This window comes from Botryllus schlosseri, chromosome 12, assembly GCF_051294905.1.
Source record: "Botryllus schlosseri isolate E-star chromosome 12, Bs_hap1, whole genome shotgun sequence".
In the NCBI taxonomy this organism is placed as follows: Eukaryota; Metazoa; Chordata; class Ascidiacea; order Stolidobranchia; family Styelidae; genus Botryllus; species Botryllus schlosseri.
Window position 1 is genome coordinate 17,590,786 of NC_137247.1, and position 21,277 is coordinate 17,612,062.

General features: G+C 41.5%; 3 protein-coding genes across 3 annotated transcripts in view; 2 read left to right on the plus strand and 1 right to left on the minus strand.

Annotated features, from left to right (window-relative positions):
• Positions 1 to 21,277, minus strand: part of LOC145452768 (afadin-like) — a 259,770-nt gene that overhangs the window by 178,027 nt on the left and 60,466 nt on the right. The gene's annotated exons all lie outside the window — the stretch shown is intronic.
• LOC145452130 (uncharacterized) lies at positions 2,351 to 6,315 on the plus strand. Its single transcript, XM_080330342.1, has 4 exons — positions 2,351 to 3,008; positions 3,685 to 3,842; positions 4,002 to 4,160; positions 5,255 to 6,315. Exons 1-4 carry the CDS (start codon positions 2,936 to 2,938, stop codon positions 5,294 to 5,296), a joined length of 432 nt encoding a protein of 143 aa, XP_080186468.1. The 5' UTR covers positions 2,351 to 2,935; the 3' UTR covers positions 5,297 to 6,315.
• LOC145452129 (retinol dehydrogenase 12-like) lies at positions 9,612 to 19,423 on the plus strand. Its single transcript, XM_080330341.1, has 6 exons — positions 9,612 to 9,864; positions 15,018 to 15,150; positions 15,911 to 16,020; positions 17,361 to 17,532; positions 18,119 to 18,338; positions 19,106 to 19,423. The coding sequence occupies exons 1-6, from the start codon at positions 9,682 to 9,684 to the stop codon at positions 19,203 to 19,205; spliced, it is 918 nt and encodes a 305-aa protein (XP_080186467.1). The 5' UTR covers positions 9,612 to 9,681; the 3' UTR covers positions 19,206 to 19,423.

The window sequence follows — 21,277 nt, forward strand, 5'->3', positions numbered from 1 at the left end:
AAGTTTGCGAGGACTGGGCTATTCGGCGCATGGACATATCGATATCGAAAGCTGTGACCAACATGCGTCAATCATTTCGTGCCTAGGTTTCACGGTGGACGGTCTTACTGCGAGCGCAAACGCAAGGTCGCATATGTTGAACGACACTTTGTCTCGTAATCGCGAATATAGTCAGACTCAATCTGATACATTAGGTGTTCTTCCATTTTCACAAAAGGGCAACAATATTAAAATCAAGAAGTCGAGTGACAACATATTGCGCTAAAGCTTGTAGAAAATGTACCAATATGTGAATGGCTGATGGATCTGTCAATGCGTCGGAACTGATATTTTAGTCATCACATCTCAAGTATTGCGGCCAGACTAATCAAATTTTTGATTGGCCTTGCAACTCAAAATCTGTGCAATCCATTTTTGATGATATTAGAATTTCGGAAATTACCTCGCGGGCCACTCAAAACCTTCTCGCGGGCCACGGGTTGGCCGGCCCTGACGTAAACCAAATGAAGTCAGCCGTTCAATCTCGCTGTGCCCACACCATTTAGTACACCATGCTTTCACCCCTAATGGGTGGGCTGGACCCAGATTAAGAAACCTGCCTTTCACAAACGCTCTTCTCGCTTGTAACGCGGTCCTGTTAACACAACACCATGAATGAAATAGACTATTTGGCAGACCGTGTTATTTTTGGCATATGCCAAAAATTGCTTATTTTTGGCATTTTCAAATTTTTATTTTTGGCAGTTTTGGCATCTGGCTCCTGAAATGCCAAAAATAACACGGCCTGATCATAACCAACACCAACCGTGGCGAGATAGCGTTGCGGTATAATCCAAAGCTACAACACCGATGGGTTGTGGGTTCGAGTCTGACCGAGGTCGATTCCTGAATTCTTACCTCAGTGTTGGAGGTTTATCTAGGCTCCTCTTGCCATCTTACAAAAAGCCTAGAGTGGTCAGTGCTACCAGTCGACAGATACGGAATCAAAAATAAGGAATATCGGCCTGGTGTAAATGACCATAGTAGTCGACTAACACCTTGAATACCATAAATAACAATCACAACAACCATGACGGATGCTTACGCAATGTGCAATTACCCTCATCTGAATCATATTCCAACTGTAATAATTACAGTCAACATGAAGTGCGATTAAACAAATAAACATACCTATTAGGGATGGTGTGAACGTGAGGTTCACGTTCGCGTTCTGTGTGTGAACCTCGGAAATTTAGAGGTTCGCGTTCACAACAGAACCTTGGTAGGTTCTGCACTGTGAACCTTTTTCATATATTGCAATTTTCACTTCATTATAACATCATTGGTTCAAATTTATTGCATTTCAACTGCGGGCCACTCCATGCATGGCGCTGGCAGCATTCAAAATCAACAGTAAACGAGCATGCACCTTGACAATCTCAAATGTTTTACTTGCTTTGTTACAAAGGTTTGCTCGAATTATCCAGTTTTCCGTTTGTGAATATTTAGTGACTCTCTGCTGTGAGCTTGACCCGCAATCACACAACATCACGAGCGAAATACGTAGTCAGCGAAGGATGCTTATTCAACCAATCAATAAGATTGATATCGTTTTCTGATGTAAAAATTCGAGAAGGCGTATGGGGTCACTTTGGACTTCATATCTTTACTGCATCATTAAAACCAAATCTGTGCGATTGAGGAGTTGGCTACTGTTGTATAACTTCTTAATGAGGTAATATCGGTAGCAAATATAGAAACCCATTTTACACTCTGATCAATTTCAATGTAGCAATACTCAGACACCGAATACATTGTCCGGTCTGGCCTAGACCGATAAGGGATAAGCGTATATTCCCTGGTAAGTCCTCTTCAAAATTGTTGGCAAAGCGACGAAAGATATTGATTTTATGGTAGTATTATATCCTTTGATTGCCTCAGTTGATACATATAGCGACGTTTAAAACGCCAATATGTACATCAGAATTGTTGCATTATGTGGCCCAAGTCGTCGCTCGGTATCGTGTACATTAATATAGGCTATAACTTCATTGAAAGATAGGGTTGGAATTAGCAATATGACGTCACGTGACGTCATGAGGTTCACGTTCGTGTTCACACAGAACCTTTTAAAAAGGTTCGCGTTCACACGAACCTGAACCTTTCAGGGGTTCACACCATCCCTAATACCTATATCACGAAACACGAATCATTGTAGGAAGGAGACTAATAGCAAAATATGTCTATCATGTACGGATTTCCTGTTGATAGCAGGATACCCATTCAAGATAAGGCTGGAAAAGTGGAAACTATTTCGCCTTGAATACGAATAAAATCCATAATCTTCCACTTCCCACTGTTCCCAGTCGTGAAACGACTGTACCACAACGCTATATCAAATATATGCGCTCGAAATATATAACGAACGATCACGGAAAACTTGAATGTTTACGGCGTATAGCGTGTAAATCAGATTTATTAAAACGTGCAATCGCATAACAATTTAGATATAGGACTTTCCGCCCTATAATATTGTCGCGGAGACTGCATCGCTGAGCTATAAATTGCTTTTGAGGTTGCACAAACGTGTAGTTACAAGCCTTAATTACCAGCGGTTAAAGCAAACCCTTACTTAAAATGACAAATCGCAATCCTTCATTAAGCCGTTGCGGGTACCCAATACTTAAACCGACGACTTAATTGATTCTAAACTGTTCCTTTGCGGAAACCGCGGAATTAATTTTTTTCTTCTATCATGCACCTAATCTCAAGAAGATAGTCTCGGGTTATATCACACTTCAAATTCTAATTCGGTAACGTGACATCTGCCATACGTTGAAGAAGGTTAGTCGGTCGCGTCGTTGTAATTAATGGTTGAAATCAGTTTTTAAGATTGGCAATCTACTTTCGCTTACATTATACTGCCAGATATCAGACTACTACAGGATAGTAAATCATGTCAATAGGTGTTCCTCGTGTGTTTTTGGTAGCATCTGTCTTGACGCTGTCTCAAGTCCCTTGTTCTCAAGGTAAGCAACATAAGGTCTATAATCCGTAATGCCTCACCATATAGGTGTTACAAATCAGCTGAACTAAATTGGGCAGAAGGAGCTTTAGTTATTATAGCTATGTTGTAAAAGGCATGACATACCGATTTGCAAATTGCATTGTGTTGTCTACATGATAACTCTCGGATAACTTCATCATATACGATGTTTTAATGGACTGGTAATATTTACTAAACAAACTTGCAGGAAGTTGTAATTGCGACATCTACCGCTCGCCAGTATATGGCCTCCCCCATTGTGAAACTAATTATAGAAAACGCTTTGTCATCGCTTGGATAATCTAAATTTTCCAATCGGTTGGTTTCTTTCATTAAATACCATTGAAGATACGAATGCATGATTCGATGCAATTTTAGTTACACTCGTACCTACTTACGAATATTATCATATCGATATACCATTTAATTTCATGATACATATCATCAATCAATGAAAAGGTTGTGACTTTAAACTTTAAACCATCTGGGAATAATTCCAGATAACATATTTCTTGGTGAGAGGTATATTTTCCAACTATATGCGCGGTGGGAATGAAAATCGGTTTTTAAACATTGGCATTTGGGATGAAAGCTTTTTATTGTCACTTTGTGCTCGATATAGAAACAAACGTATTGAAAGAGTCATTTTGCATATACAGGCTGTCATTCTCCGACTGTAAAGCCTCCGATCGGCGACTGGCAGGACCAATTGCCCAGATTATCATCGCGCGCTGGAGCACGATCATTGCCTCTGCGAAATACCTTTCGTTCCCCAAAGCGAAGCACGATGAAAATTGATTTCTGTATGGAAAAATCGGTGAGCTATATTTTAACTTTCGTTGCAGTCGCAAAGGTCTCCACTGTCAATATACTATCTCTTTAAAATCACAAATATATGCAATTGAGGTGAATTGTTTCTAGTAGGACTTCGGTCTGTATTCAAATTACGCATATGTATTTGCGTTATGATTAATAGGTGGAGGGCATGGTGCGTTTACGACGCCGTCTCATGCGAAGCTCGAAATTGATGAGCGTTATGTCTTCCGGCGAAGAGCTTCATTACACACGGTTGCTGTTACTGGTTTCCAAAAGACGGGAATGCAAACATTATCCAGAAATATGCCGAATCTTTGAGGTGTGTGGGGCGCATGCGAATATCACAGATATGTTGTTTCAGTCTTATTGACCAGGTTCTCTGCACACTTAGCGAAATGAGTGTGTATTCACACTGAAATGACCGAAAAGGGTGGTCTCGAAAACAGAACCTAACTCAGAATTATATCGCGGACATAAATCCTACGTAACTACGTGTATGCATAATTTGGATTAAAATGTTGTACTCGATATAACGCTGTATAAGTCTGGGTAGATTCTTGTTTCGTGTGCACCATGTGCATGGACATCCGTATATCAGGGGTGGTACACGGGTGGAAATACACACTCTTCGCTAAGCGTGTAGTATGTTCTTGGACTAGTATAGATACTAGAAATGTTGGCAATATGCTATTTGCAGAACTCCCGTCACGTGACTGCTGATTGCGATTGGTTATCAAGCTACTCTAGTCTGGCTGCGCTTACGGTAAAATTAGGATTCTACCATGAGCACTAGGGTTGAGCAAAATTTGAAAATATTCAAAAAAACTGCGTTGTAAAGTCTCATTCTGTAAATTATCGACAAAAAACATGAATGCGCCCGCAAGAAGCTCACAGGAAAGGCGTTTTCATTTTGTGAAAAGCGTTTGAAAGTAGCCGCTGAGGAGTGGGCGGCCAACCGACCACAGAGTCGCAAATAGACAAGCAAACACGAAACCAGGGCTCCTGATTGACAAATCGGATATGCTTCAATTATTGTGGCGGTGGAATTAGGCTGATTAGGTGCTAACGGCTGTAATTCCGTAAGCGAATTGCAGGTTGATGAGACATCTAGTCATTAAATGTTTTAGTTTCAGGAATAGTTTATGTTGAGTTTAGGGCAACAATATTGGAGGCATGACAAAGGAAAACGGCGAAAGATTGTGCACTTGTAGAATTAGATCTAAATCCGAGCATTGCGTGCTCGGACACGCTTGTTATTCTCGTATTAAGCGCAAGCGCAGAAGAGAGTAGCCAGGTCACTAGCCGGTCGCTGTTCATAACTTCATAATCGCATCCAATCCATTGACCCAAGTCCTGCATAGAGCCTATTACTAAGTGTCCTATGTTATATTCAACTACATGCTTACTTTTCAGGAATGCATCCTCGAATATAATGATCCATACTGGGATATTTAGTGCCTGATTGCTTCGATGTGTATAGGAGCAGCGCATCTTGGGACAATGTCAGATTCATTCTGCAGATATAGCCAAATCCAAGGCGCCGAAGGACAGTAATTGGTCGAAGACTTCGCAGAAAACTCGACAAGAGCGCTATTATGGCATTGACTCTTAATATATAGCGTGTGTGGATCAGTTTCGATTAACATCATTTACTTGATCTTATTTGGCTTCGTATCCAACTCTTCTGATACTAATCTGTTTGTGTCTTCTATTGTATATAATAGTCGACAAATCAAACTGGAATCGTGCTGAATCCGAACCAGAAGGTTCAATACATCCGGATTTGAGCCCGAAATGACTCACAAATTGGTGCAACTTGATATCGTACATTATACTAGTGGTCGTTTGGTCCGAAATATATTCAGAAGTCAAACCCGAAGATCCCGACCTGACTTGAGCCTCTGCGTCAATCCATCGCCTGAACAGAAACCTTATTCATTCAGAGTAGGCTATCACACCTAATCTATGGCCTGAAGTAGTGATTCTTAACCTTCTAAGCTTGGGGACCGGTAAAGCTTCAAAACAAATATGTCGGGCCGGTGAACCTTCAAAAATCAAAATTACCCCAAATGTACAATATTTAAAGCAATTATAGGAATTTTCAATTTAATGAAAAACTTACTGTCGTGGGTTGACAACTTTTCCTTCATCAGCTCATGTCCCCAATACTCAGTTGTGTGTCATTCCCATGCCTTCGAATTGCTGGGTATCGTAGCAGTCAATAAAAAGTGTCAGCACATCTTTCTATTTGAATATCAGCACGAGGCAATGAGTAAACGTACGAAGAGTTTCTTCAATTGCACTTTATGTAAAACGCAAATTATTGATATCGCAAATTTCACGTAAAATTGGATATCGTATAGCGCAATGATATGTGTAATGCTGTTTTTATTACACTTATTCGTCATATTAGCTTCTGTTTTAAGTGCCTACTATGATATTTTCGATACTTAAATAGATATTTTTAGACGGCGCGTAATGAAATTCTTCAGCAGGTGAGCATCAGCGTCAAAGTTCTACGTAGGTCATTAGAAAGAAAGTGAATGTTATGCAATTTCCACGAAGATTGCTGTGGATATGACTTTGGAAACCAATTCGTGGCAGTAAAAGATTGTACAACGCGTACACAGTTTAGGGATTATGCGGGTACATCTTCGTAGCGTTATACATCCTGGCAATAAATGAAAGTTAAATGACGGAGTCCATGTCGTTTCCTTCGAGCCAGTCATGCTGCAAAAATGTCCTAATGCGAATGTTCCATCACGCAATAATTTAAATGCCTAGTGACTCATGGATCAGTCACGAAATTCCTTCCATTTAAAGCGTTGTACCATTATTTACAAATTGAAAAAATAGGAAAACGGTATAACCCTAAGCGGGTGGTTCCTATCGTGGCCAATATCACCCCCAGTGAGCCATTTTGAGAAACAAGGGGGCGAAAATACCAAAAGGGGCGATTGGGGACTAGGGATCCAATGGCGTTGCAATGAACAGGCCTGAAATTGATGGCAGGGGTATGGAGTTTGCTTTAGTATTATAATAGGACTTAAAACAGCTTATCTTCGCCTTCTTGTTTTCAATTGGTTGTGAATATTACCGCGACATTTCGCTGCCATTGTACGTTCGGATAGCATGCGAATAATTGCGAATCTCTCAGCATGCGATCGCTGTTGTAAAATTGACTGGATTGTCCACAATTCTTGCACACAGTACGCCGAGTAGTAGTAATACTTTAAACCCAACTAGACATCAACCAATAGCCTCGAACTGTTGAAAACCAACGGTTCTTAACCAGGGGACCACTGACATCGATGGACGGAAATTATTCAACATTTGCGCGTCCAGAAAACAAGTGCAGCACTGTTAGACGATCGACATCTACTTTAAGCGCGCAGACCTATCCAGGCCAGCATCCATCATGATGTACAAACAGCATTTTAATGTTTCATTCATAATAAGCCTACTTTCCGCTTGTATGTCCGACACTCTATTGCTGGTATTACAAGTATTAATATCGGTATAACTTCATTGAATGCTAGGCCTTCTCGTCCTCCTTCAAACCATCAACCCTCCTAACCGTTATCTTTTAATGCCAATATGATAGAATGTCAATATGACGAAAGCAAACATTTCCGACTCGGCTAAACGGATCGACCTGTGCTGTACAGCGGGGCACACTCACAAAATACGCGCACTCACTGCCTTCGCGTGAGTTTCACACGTTTCTCAACAGTGCCGACTTGATTTCGGCTTGAATGCGGCTAAGGTCAGCGCCTCCAACGTCGATAGCAACTTCGGTGAATTTAGTCTGTCTTCGAGGAAGATATAGGTCGGTTATAGAATGCTGAAAATAGATTACTTCATACCGTTAGGAAAATATTTGGTAACGATCACCGAAAATCATAGACAGAGTCGAAGTCCAGAAAGTGTTTCTTTGTCGAGAATCAAGCAAGATAAAGGCAAGTGTTTTTATGTACAATGTTGCAGCTCTTACGCCTAGGGAAGTGAAATTTGAGAAGGTAACGACAATTGGTAGCATCATTAGATTCCGTCTATTACCTGTGTTTATATATCACCTTCATATAAGTACATGGTAAATTAATACCTATAGTCCCAGGCTTAGAGTCAAAATGTTCTGTAAGCAAAAGTGATGCTGATTCAGTACAGGTACCGAACATCGCACAATGCAAACCTTCTGACGAATGAATATATTGTTAAAGCATTCATATATTATATTCAACTCGGACGGCACCTATACATACAGTCTTAACCGTATCGCAATAATATGAGTAACGTCATAGTGAAGTGCGCTACACTACTGCGAGTTTATTCAGGCGTTTTCTGTGAGACCAGAGGTACTTCAAATAAATTTTTGCACTATGATATGACTGCAGTGACGTGCAGCTAGCATTGCCGGTCACAACAGAATTCAAAAATTAAGAATGCAAGCGATTTCGGATTTCGCAAATAAGGCTGCTATTATTTCAGTGAGTTCTACTGCCCTATTTATGTAGGGACCGCCGTCCTTAGCCGTTTTTTACTTGAAATAGCAGTTATCTGCAGCCTAGTATGAGTTTCTAAACATCATTAAATTCAAACTACGATAATTTGCAATATTTCGTCTCCACGCGAACCGGTGTCAGTAAAGTGTAATAGGAGCTTCAAGTATGTGACCAAAACTTCTCAACTATCTGCAATTGTCGATGGTTACGAATGGAATGTTATGTATGTTTGGAGAAAATGTAGCTGTCGCAGCGTACTTTGCGCACTCCACCAACCGTGAAGATAGCGTAACATCTCCCATCACTCAACCAGCTGCTGATTGCCTATTGACCCACCTATTCTTGTTCATTGTTCACATTCTACCGACTGAGTAGTTTTCAGCACGTTGTTAGCGTAGGATTTCATTGCTACGAGATGCCACCGGTGGCTGTAAATTCAGATGGCAGATTGACCTGATTTGCGATAGGCCTATATTTATTCGCGACTACAGGAATAGTACAATGTACAATAGGCAATTACGAACCATAGCAGTTCATAATCATAATTCAAGGACACTATGATTTAGGCAACTTAAGATAAATCAATCGATTGATAGATTTCATTATGTCAGTGATGGTGTCGGTGACGATGAGGAGTGAGACGACCCTTCACTTGTCACAGTGGCCAGCCGCCACCCGTAGTAGAAAGGGAGGTATTGTTCATTGGTTACTGTGTGCTTGTGCAACCAACCGAAATGGGAACAACTGAGACTAAAGGTTACTACAGGTCAGGACACAAAACATAACTATTACGTAAGGGCCGGGGGATAGTGGGATATGGGATATCAGTTGATCGCGGATAACGCATCACACTTGATAAAAGCGTCACGATACATTAGTATGCAATTGCAAACAGATTTAATTGAATGTGGCGTTTCAATGTGGCCCTGGCCACATTAGCAACTATAAACTTTTTAGCTATTAGCAAATATACAGCGAAGCGCGAATAACCTATTTTAGAATGTTTCAACTGTAAGAAAGTTGGCAAATTTTACCTAAATTACACGACCGCTATGGGGAAGCATTTATGAAACTAGCGTTTTCGCGACTCAAGTATTACCTTTCATGCGCTGAGCTACGTTTGAGAACCACTGCCCTAGGGTCGATCAATCATGCGTGGCGTGACTATAGATTGCTAACCTCTGTAGGTTAGTAATCTCTCATCTGACACAGTGACCCGGTTATATTTTTCAATCGTCGTATCTATATATGTTCTATCACCGGAATTTGTGTTTTGCTTCATATACAACGTAACGTTAAAATATAATTTTGATATCCTGGTCGTTGAAGTCAATCACAATGCCAAAATCGGTATATAAGGGAAAAATCGACCCGGATATCGACATGACCGGAAAAACGGTGATCGTAACAGGAGCTAACACCGGATTAGGATTGATTGCAGCAATAGATCTCGCAAAACGTGGTGCAAGGACAATTATGGCATGCAGAAATCTCGAGAAGGGAAAGCAAGCACTTGATGAGGTGAGATGATTGTTTAGCTGCGAGAAGTCTGTGCCTTGTTGTTCCCAGATTCGATCACATCAGATAGCTTTGTTTTTAACCACTAGAGCACGAAGTAGTGCAATCAATAATCAAATATTGAATTGAATGTGATTAATTACTTATGACGTCAATATTTACGTCACACGTCACTGTAAACCAGGGGCGGGCAACTTCTCCAGTCGGCGGGCCGGATACATGTAAATTAGGTACTTGGCGGGCCGGATTGCTGAATCGTACATTATTCGCCCATTTATCCACATATACACGGAATAAATCGTATTTAATGAATGTATTTTAACGACAGCAATGTCAGTCTCGCCGGCAATGACGAAGACAATGCAGATTTGAGAACAGCATTGTCATAAAGGCGCCGCCGTGTCTGCTTCTCTCTGATCAACACACGGTGCAATCAAATTGTCCTATAGTGACCGGCTTACCGACCGCGACATTTGATAAAACGGGTATCAATCGAAAGCTACCGCGGTACTGATTGCGAAAATATAAATTTTGTTCTGCTCGTGGCCCTGGAACCCCCCAAAATCAGCCTCGAATGTTGCATTGTAACGGAGTTCGGTATTGCGACGCAACTATCATGCCGCGCAAACCGCAAGCGTATTGGCAATTGTTGCGCAACCGATTGAGCATTCACACTCTCACTCTCGTGCACACTGGCTCCTGAGCTGCTCAGACGGCATGGTTGCCTTATTAACCGTAAATTGCCTTTAGCCAAATGGAAAGTGTGACGTAGACCAATTTCACTGAACCGTGAGATTTGCTTGTGTCTACACCAGTGATTCCCAACCGCGGCCCCGAGGGCCGCATGCGGCCCCCAGCTAGCCTTTCTGCGGCCCCCACAAAAATATTGAGAAATCGATTTATAAAAAAAATTATATTCATGAAATACTCTTGCTTGGCTTGGAGTCTGGAGTTTTCAATTAGGATTGCAGGAAAGTTGTGAGTAGACTGCTAAGATTACGTCACTGCTGTTTCAATGCAATGTGCCCTAACTTTTCAGTTGAACGAGCAGTACCTATAGATATAGGTATAGATATTGACAGGACCGTAACCGCCACACCCCAAGTCCCCCAATTGGGGGGAACGAGCGCGAAGGGGGCCCAAAATTATTTAGTGAATTTGCATGAATTATAGAGTATTTTATGAAATTTTATGCAACTTTTTCAAAAATTTTTGGCGCTGAGCGCGATTTCAAGTTTCCAAGTACCTTCATTGTTGGATACTCTTCCACCAAGATAAAATACACAAGATTTAAAGAAGTGGGCATATCGGCGTTGACCATTACCGCGTCACTACGCACGAAGACATATAAAGTTTTAGGCCATATAACATGCGACTCCAAGAAGTGTGCCAGAACGATCGACAGCGAGAAAACCTTGGCCGAAAAGTACTGCTCTTACGATGACCGGAAACTTCGTTATGTATATACAAAATACATATAGGTATAATTGACCATAGGCGTCTAAATGACTGGCGCCGAATATTCCTGTATTGGCAATCTGAACCTCACGAGACAAATAGGCTACCATCCCGCAGGGAAGAATTATATGCCAGTGAAGAACTACCAATTTGAAATCGTGTGCATCTTTTAGTTTAGTACGTTTGGGCGATTCTATATTTTTTGATATAGCAGACTGGAGGTCACAAAATAACATCATGTAACGAAGTCGTACCAACGGGTCCGCCCGTCCGAATATGTTTAATTATTATTTACGTGCCCTACAGTTTCCAAGACACCTCACTCAGCTCTACCGGTAAATCTAATTACGTGAGCAGAGAGGACAAGTAATTGATAGCAATATATATGCAATTCCCGATCTTATTGACCTATTTTATTTTGAATTATCGAAAATTTTCGCGCTCCACGCTGGCTTACTAAACGGTGATCCTGATTTCGTGGCAACAGCGAACAACGGGACGGTTTATCACCCTATGGGAGCTCAAGACCTAAGTGTTTTGAGCGGCCTGACAAAGCGCTGTTTCGTTCCAGCCAACGGGTATGCGCCTGAAGATGTTTAATTATTATTGAGTGGTCCTATACCTTTTCAAACACAACTCACTCGGCTCAACCCGTCAATCTGATTACGTGAGGAGAGAGTGGATAAAAATTGATACCAATATATTTTCAATTCCCCATTATATTAACCGATTCAATCATGAACTATAGAAATTTTTCGCGCTTCGCGCGATTAGTCGATAGAAAGCTGCATAAAACGGACAGCCATCTAGCCTGAGGGGGCCAAGAGCAACGTTTGGGGGGAAGGGGGGGCTGACGAAGTGCTGTTACGGCCCTGGGTATTGATAACTAATTTACGGATAGATGTGCAACAAGTGACTCACGATTAAATACGCCGAGATGCGTACTGCTTAGCCGGCAAAAAACAGCATAATTGGTAGTCCTATAGCTCGCGACCCAAGCGTCCGAATAATTTGATATGACGGTGTTTATCGAAAGGAGGTGTCGCACTGATTCCGAATTGAAATCTCGCCAGGGCAATAAAACTACTCCGAAATAGCCAGCAAAGGTTGATTGTTCTGAACAACGGGAGCGCGGCAACGCAATGGCCAATGGCGTCAAGCGAATGATCGGAACAATGCGAATTTTCATATTTTGGTGGCTATTCTGGGTTCCTTTCATCGCCCTGGTATTCGTGCGGCCCCGACCGTACTCTGAAATTCCCAATTTTGCCCTGCCACCGAAAAAGGTTGGGAACCACTGGTCTACACCATATAGGACATTATGGTGCAATCCGTAATTAAGATTTCAAGTTGTTTGATAAGCCCGGTACCCCTAATTTACCAAGATATCATTTCATTAGAGTTGAGTACATGGTGAATGCCGATAATGCAAGTCTTCTCGCTTCGACGAACTTACGCGTAAGCTCTACTCTCGCACGCTGCGCAGTGCAGAGACACGTATATAATAGCATACAGTCACTAAAATTTGACGTTAAAGCAAGTAGTGGGGAATATCGGCAGACTGGGGCCGCGGTCACATTATCATATAAGACGTTAAACTGTCCGCGGGCCGGACAAAATCCCGTCGCGGGCCGGATCCGGCCCGCGGACCGTATGTTGCCCGCCCCTGCTGTAAACTAAAGCCTACCTACCACATACCTTAACTTAACCTTTGCTTGCAGGAGCTCATTCGCCTTTCACCAAGTGGGCATGGGCACGGGTCGTTTCTATTCGGAATACAATTGAATTATACAATACTCTTGTACGACGAGCGAGGTGTTTTATTAAAATAATGAGATGAACTTAATTCAAGTGTACTTCACACAAATTATTATCGCAATGTTTACTTCACAAATTATCGAAATGTTGTGATGATGTGAAAGGATCGATTTCCATGAAATGAATCAATAAATGCCAATGCCGGCCAACATATGTTTGAATGCTGTTTAATGCATAAAACTTCTATAACTTACCCCTATAGTAGATTTTATGTAACTTATATAATGAGTCATGTATCTACATTAGAACAAGGCCAGTGATTCCCAACCGCTTTGATGGACCTCCAAATATGCCACATAAATATAATAGACGACAGTTGTTGTTTGTTTCTATCAATAGTTATAGTCAATTTTTGTATATGAATGCTAAAATGAGGGATATTAGTTATGTATAAAGCCGTTTAAGAGAATTCTTGCAGGCTAGTGTCAAACGCAAGGATGAACACCCGTCAGACAAGGATATAGCTTGACTTGTACTGGCAAGTGGTCATATAGACCGTATATACATCGTCTCTGCGAAGAGTAAATTTCAACACAATTTTGCTAACATCACAATAACGGCTTACAGCAGGGGTTCTCAACTTCCCTCGTATAACGGGCCGCATTTTCACACCAAAAGACGCTGCGGGCCGCAGAACATTATCACCATGTATTTGTGGGCTACTATTAAATTTAAGCTACTGTAGCCTATTTACCAGTTTTATACGGGCATACGGTGCATTAATGGAGAGCGTTCGTAAGTTTGCAGTTGCCGTTTTTTGTCGGAATATCCATCTTCAAGTGGCGCAAGTAGCCTATATCCCTTCATGGAGCGTACATTCCATTCGTTGCCATGCCGGTATATACAGTCATACACCCTTCAAACCCTTGCACTAGAGAACCGAACTCTTTGTTTCAATGCGACAGCGCGAGCAAGTATAAAATTACGGTGACTTTAGAGGTCATTATCACTTTGAGCTCTCCTGAGAAGAAGTCAGACGCTCAGTGTCATTTATAAGCAAACCAATCAACTCTTCTCCTTTCCTTCCATGGCTGGAGCCCTACACCAAAAGTTACAGAAGTCAGCTTTGTCAAATTGATGTTTTTCACTGATCATCTACCGTTTGCCCCGTCAGCATTTCCTCTGGAAATATGTCCACTCTGATAAAACGTACCTGGATAATTAGCTATTCAATGTGTGTACGTACAATGTGTGCAGTCGATAAATTCGTCCAATGCTAGGCTAAAGTAGTCTGTACGTGGCAACGTGTTTCAGAACATGTGATAAAAGATCGACTGATATCGCTATTACTCTTCTAGCGACTGTTTAATCAGACAACTGCAGCTTCGAAATTTGTCAGGTGATGTTGGACTTGCTGCTGAGTTCCGGAAACAGCGAATATTCGCACAGTACGTTAATGTTTTATTGAAGTCACATCTTCACTAGCAGATTCTTGGCTTTAGCGATATTCCAAGCAATTTTGAACAATATGCGTCTGTCACGTCGTCGGCAATTTTTCAAATGCTTCGAAATATGGATTGCTGGGCTTGAAACCAAACTAGCAACGTTTTCACCAAAATCAGGTGATATGTAACTCTAGATGAAACTATCGTGCTATCATATCAAGCTTCTAGGCTTTCTTACAACAATTGTTCTTCGACAAATGTGCCACATCGGTCTTCCATAACAATACTGTGCCAGTAGTAATTGCGGTCATATTGAAAGATGTCGCGGGCCGCAAAAAAAATCGTCTGCGGGCCGCGGGTTGAGAACCCCTGGCTTACAGCCTGTATAAATTGTAATAAGACCAATATTACTCAGCATATAATCCTCCGCAAACTTGTGCATTAAATGCGGGAATGTATGAAGATTGACCACTGATCAATGTAATAATATTACAGGTGAATGAAAAGTCAAAATCTTCAAACGTAACGCTTATGGAATTGGATCTATCGTCGCTAGAATCGGTCAGGAAATTTGCTTCGTCATTTCTCGAAAAAGAAAGTCGGCTAGATGTCCTTATGAACAATGCGGGTATTGTGCGCATTACAATTTGTACGCATTGCACTACAATCACAACCGCTTTAAATGGGACTTCATTGTTTGCTACTTGAATCGCTATTTTTAATAATAGACGAAAATAGTAGTATTACATCAAGTTTGTGGCGGTTTGGACGAGCACGTAAAGATCACATAATTGCATCGTAAAGGCTTGCATACGTCACATCACCTCAAATAATAAGCTATCTTTGTCGCGTGGTATGTTCGCGGAAGTCTGTTAACACGATCCGTTGCAGTTGTCAATCAGCGCCGCTTTATCCATTGATTAAATGTAAAGTAACTAAAATGTGTTTCTTTGAATCCCTTCGAATATTCTACTTAGTGGTTTTCCAGCTGAAGTAGTTTTCCGTTTTTTCGTAGATTACGAAGGTCGTGACTCGGGCCCCGGTTGGCCTTTTTTTAGCAATTACCTTCCAAAATAGGCCGTGAGTAGGTTTGGGCGAAGTTGTGAAAGTGCGAAGTAATAAATGAGCTTACCAAATTTATAGGTGGGTCGCGGAACATTTTCAAATCGAAATTGGGATCGCGACTATAAAAAGGTTGGAAACCAGTGATATAATTATATATTTCAAACACATGGTTCGATGTCGGCCAAGTGAATTGTATTGCCCATCCCTGGTGATGGCTGCGTCGGGTTAGTTGGTCCGCCGTAAAATATGGTAAGAAGAAAGTCGAATATAATTTATAATGTATTCACCAGTTTTAAATATTATCGCGGTCATGATGCTTTCAGGCGTATGCATGTGCCCGTACACGAAGTCTGTCGATGGATTCGAAATGCAATTCGCCACCAATCATCTTGGACATTTTCTTCTAACAAATCTTCTACTTGATATTTTAAAGGTAACTGTATGCTTGTATTTTATATTGCCTTCACTGAACACAGGCGACTCTGGGTACAGTTAACGCGATAAACCGTGTGCTCATCACGAAAAACGTAGGCGTATTTAACATTCGTATAGCCGATATTTGATATGAGATCTGGAACAAATTGAACATTTCACCTGTGATAGGCCTAGACATAACCACTTTTCCAGAAGAACTCTAGGGTGAGATGCTGGATGCAAAGGAATAGGCTCGACGTGAATTAACGACATTGAAAATTCGATTTCAAAGTGTTGATGTCTCATGTTACGGTCATATCCAAAGGTGTCTTCGACAGTGTTACGCGTTATTCCTTCATTCGCCTTCACTTTTCATTATGAAAGTGGATTTTCGGCTCTCGTTCATATCAAATCGAAGGCGCGAATTTCCGACGCACCGCCAAACCACGTATTTCAAGACTGACTTCTGACGTGCAGCTGCAGAAATTAGTGATGAGCATCGGAGCGGAGTCGGAGTGGATTCGGAGCGGAATTTTGCCGATTTTGTGACAGTCGGAGCGGAGTCACAGTTTACAACAGATATTTTTTCGGAGAATTTCGGAGTATTGTAACTTTTGTCTCCGATATCTTTGGATATCTCTGACCAGAATACACTCTTGATTATGATTAAAAACCAAAACACAGACAGTTGACACCTTGTAAAGTTGTAATATGACGGGTAACATGCAAAAATGATTGCCAAGTGCACTAAAAATCAGCCATCTGCACTGCAATTGGGGACTGGAGAGAAGACAATACTATGAAGCCAACCCTATTATCACATTAATTTAGTAAAACACATTACCAAGTGTACCATGCTTGCCACTGTTTCGGATACTTGACGAGATTCATCGGAGTATCTCGGAGTCTGGGATTGAACTCTTCGGAGTCGGAGGGAGTTTTCCTCAGACAGTAAAGTTGTCGGAGGGATTCGGAGTCTCGAAAAGCACTATCCGCTCATCCCTGGCAGAAATCCCACTTAGTGAATTCGCTCTGATACAATAAAAGTCGTCACAAATTCCAAATAGTATGATGTTTTTTTTAAGAAAAGATAACTTCGCAGTTCATAGCATCCTACAATTAAAATCTGCACAAGACGTATGATGGTTGTAGGATAATTGAGCTAACTTGTAACCAAACCTTGGGTGTCCGCGGGGGCCGTAACTGACCAAAAAGGAACTCGAAGACAATTAGGTGGCATACTTACTGTTAGGTTATTTTACGCGCATCATGAATAGGGTCGACAGTAACAACATTTCACAAGATATTTTTTCTATTGGTCAAACCTCAACCGAAACATAAGTACATCTCAATTTACAGCGAAGCGCTCCTAGCCGTGTTGTGACAGTCTCGTCCCTGTCTCATCGGATAGGAGGTAAGGTTCATTGGAACGATGTCAACCTTACGAACAACTACACCCCGGCAAAAGGTTATGGCCAAAGCAAACTGATGAACGTTTTGTTCTCGAGAGAGCTTGCGAAGAGAATGCGTGGTAAGTTGAGATGAACCCCTGTCCAAGACCGTATTCGTAAATCTATATCCATATTCGTAAATCTATACCCAATCCCACCAATATCATCTAATTCGATTTTATCAAATCCAAATCCATATTGACACCTGATCAATCGATTTGAAATTTGTAAAATTTGAAATATTTGGTTTAAAAAAAGCTTTAAAATTTATAACGCACCTGAATGCCTAATGGTACTCCGAAAGATTACGATGTTTAAATGATATCTTGATCCCGCAATACATGGGCTACAAGAGACAAGTAAAACAGTAATCACATCGACTAAAACATCGGAGCAAAACGAAATAAAAATAAAGCACAGTGGAATTGCTAAATGTATTCTAAAACCAGGAGCCGTCATAAAATCAAATGAAGGCGAACAAAACAACATTCGCATTGCGCAATCGCCAACAACAGGAGTTTAAATTGGAAAATTATTACGAATTGACGGGGAACTCCAAATATAAGCTTTGGCTACATTGCTACATGGATGTTAATGGGTCAATTTAGGCACCTTTGATAATGGCAAATGCAGGCCATAGATTTCATGCGCATACATCCCTCTCAGGTACTGGAGTCACGACATACAGCCTACATCCTGGTGCCGTCAAAACAGACATGCAGCGACATTTGGGAAATATACCGGATCCAAACTGCTCGGATCGCATGTGGGGGTGCTTCGGCGGATGTATTAGGCCTTTTTTCAAAGACCCGGAAACGGGAGCAGTAACCCAGTTGTATTGTGCAATTGCTCCGGAACTGGAAAATGAGACGGGAAGATACTATTCGTAAGTAATGTATAGCTACATGATTGTTACCTCATGCTGTGGCGCAGCCCAAGGTTAGAATCAATTAACAATTTGACGCAAGTCAACTAGTTTGTTCCATTCACAAGCATAATGGTCGCGCACTGTAAATACACGGGTGGGATATAGGTGTATTTACCAGATGCATCTTTTTAAGGGCCGTTTACCTGGTTTGCAACATACGCTATGGTGGAATTCGACGAAATTGACCATTTCTGTTACAGTAGCGGTACATGTTCCTCGAAGGAGTTTGAACCTTTCGCATTGTCACTGAACATATATACTAGCGGTGATACTAGCGATTTTCCCGATTGGTGTATAATAATTATTCGCTTTACTATGCGCGCGAAAAGAATCTACGTCTACTAACTAAACTGCGTTCCAGAAGCATGCATAATATAGTAGTTTGATGGGGATGAGAGCACCGTTGCAGCCAGCGGAGACATCATAACAAATCCGAAACGCCACAACACCGTGTGTATTTTGGTGTCCCTCCGCTATGTCATTCTGTATCCACTGATGGACGGTAACTGGGCATAATTTGGCCATTGCTCAACGCGCTGTTTGCCCACCGCCCCAATCAAGTCTTTTACCCAACCCGTCAGTCATAAACGCAGCCGCCACGTGAACTAAACGAATAAACATACCAATCGTCATGTCGTCGTCAATCTTAGAACTACTGCAACGTTATCCTACACGCTAGTTTAGAATATCTGCATTCTTCAGCCACTCCAATTTTTATATTACAGCGATTGTAGAGTCGCAACTGAATCCAGTGACGGCCGTAACGACGAATACGCCGAAAGATTGTGGACGATGAGCGAAAAACTCGTCGGGCTGTCCAAATAAGTTGCATCGACACATTGAAGTGCAGATTTCATTGGAGGCCATATGCACCGGGCTTCGTTATAACTCAATTAACACCCAACGAGAAACATTGCCTTATATTTCTTGCCAATGTTCCTGCTATCAGCTGTTACGTATAATAATAACACATTAAAGGTGTATTCTATTTCGTGATGGAATTATATGGAATGACATTCCGTGTGTAACGCCCTGCAATCACATTGCTGTGTCATTGACCGACTGACCATGTCTCACACTGGGCAGGTGGAAGTGGATGAGGTTGACTTGGAGTCAGTTTGAGTGGGTTTGACTGAGAATGGGGCTAGCGAGTGGCGCCATGTGAGTGAGTGTGTTTGGGGTGAAAGATAAAGTGGTAATGAAGTAGAGAGTTGATCATGCGTTAGCAGTTACGAGTAAGCATGTACCTATTATAATATTTCTGCCAAGATTGCTTGGATACGGATACATCAGTAGCGATGTTTTCGTTATAATTCGAGGGGGTGATGGTACCCGGTTATGAGCCCTTGGTCGCTCGTCTATGAATGAATGAATGGCAATGTCGTTGGTCTTTGTGCATTGGATTATATGACGATCGCTTTCTCTGTAGGCTATGTATCGCATAGGTTGGGTACGTCGTCCTGTATTGTGCAATGTTCGCAGCAATCTCTATTTTAAGTTTTCTTACTTCATGCTCGGATGTGATCATGAGACTCTGCTGGATTCATTCTGCGGATAGTTAACTTTAAGGCGCGGGACAGTAATTGACCAAGGACTGCGTACCAAACGTGGCAAGAGCCTCGATCATGATGGCAATGGCTTTTGATGCAGTAGAGGCCTACAACCGATTTCAATTGAGAGTGGAAAGATCAATTTTGATTACTGTCATTTATCTGGCCTTCGCCGCCTAGCTATTGTGTCTGCCGAACGATATCAATCATTTGGTGTCTTGTAACGTATATATTCGTCGACAACCGAGAGGTGCAGTAAAACTGATGTCGCAGCATAATAATATGTTCAGTATCGATTTGAGTATACTTTTTGTCATATTAGCTTCTTTATACATACCCAGACTATGATATTTTAAATACTTGAATAGATACTTTATTTCTAGACTGACCTTCATGGTATTCCTATATTTCAGCAATTCAGATTGTTATTCACTGGTCATTAAAGACAATGTGAAAAATACTGTCACTTCGACGAGATTGCTGTGGAAATTATTTGGAAACCACGCTGATGCGTGGCCACTGGCCATTAATGATTAAAGTATGTCTAGAATTCAATTGCAACACGTAGCTATGCAATCATGCAATTCCATAAAGGTAGCTTTAGACAGCATCGTAACAATTAAATGAAACTAAAATTACGGAATGCATGTCTTCATATTAAGAAACGCGTCCCCTCCCGAGCAAGATAGTGTAACGGTTATGCGTCCGGCTTCTCGATCGGTAGGTCGTGGGTTCGATTCCCGGCCGGGTCATACCAAAGACTCGAAAATTGGTATCCGCAGCTATCACGGATAGCATGGAGGAGAAAAAAAACGGGGGCGCAGACCTCACGGCCGTATCGCAACTCCGTCGTCAAAGCATCTCGATGGTGCAGGCGAAAAAGAATATCATATCTCCTGAAGATCTGTTGGAATGTTGATCTTTTCATCATACATTAATTTAAATGCCGGTGACTCATTGACCAGGCACGCAATTTCATCTGTTTATAATGATGTCCTAATTTTGAGAATTGAAGAAAAACAAAGTCAGTCTCTGCCTCACACCCATTTCAGTAGGGATGTTTACATATGTGCAACGCGTGACCACAAAGAAATATTGTGGGCCCGCGTAAAAGAGCCGATATTGGAATACTGTGCGGCCCATAAAATGGGTTTCTAATTCGTCCTAGTCTCATACCTTTGAGATGATAGAAAAACCAAAAACACTATAATCTATGAAATGTGCATATGCTAATCTAATCACTAGCACAGCCGTCAGATCCGAGGAACCGCATTTTTAGTGTGTTACCGTGAACGAGCGGCATCATACATTTGGAGAGGTAAAATCACCGCTTCATCTCTCCAGATT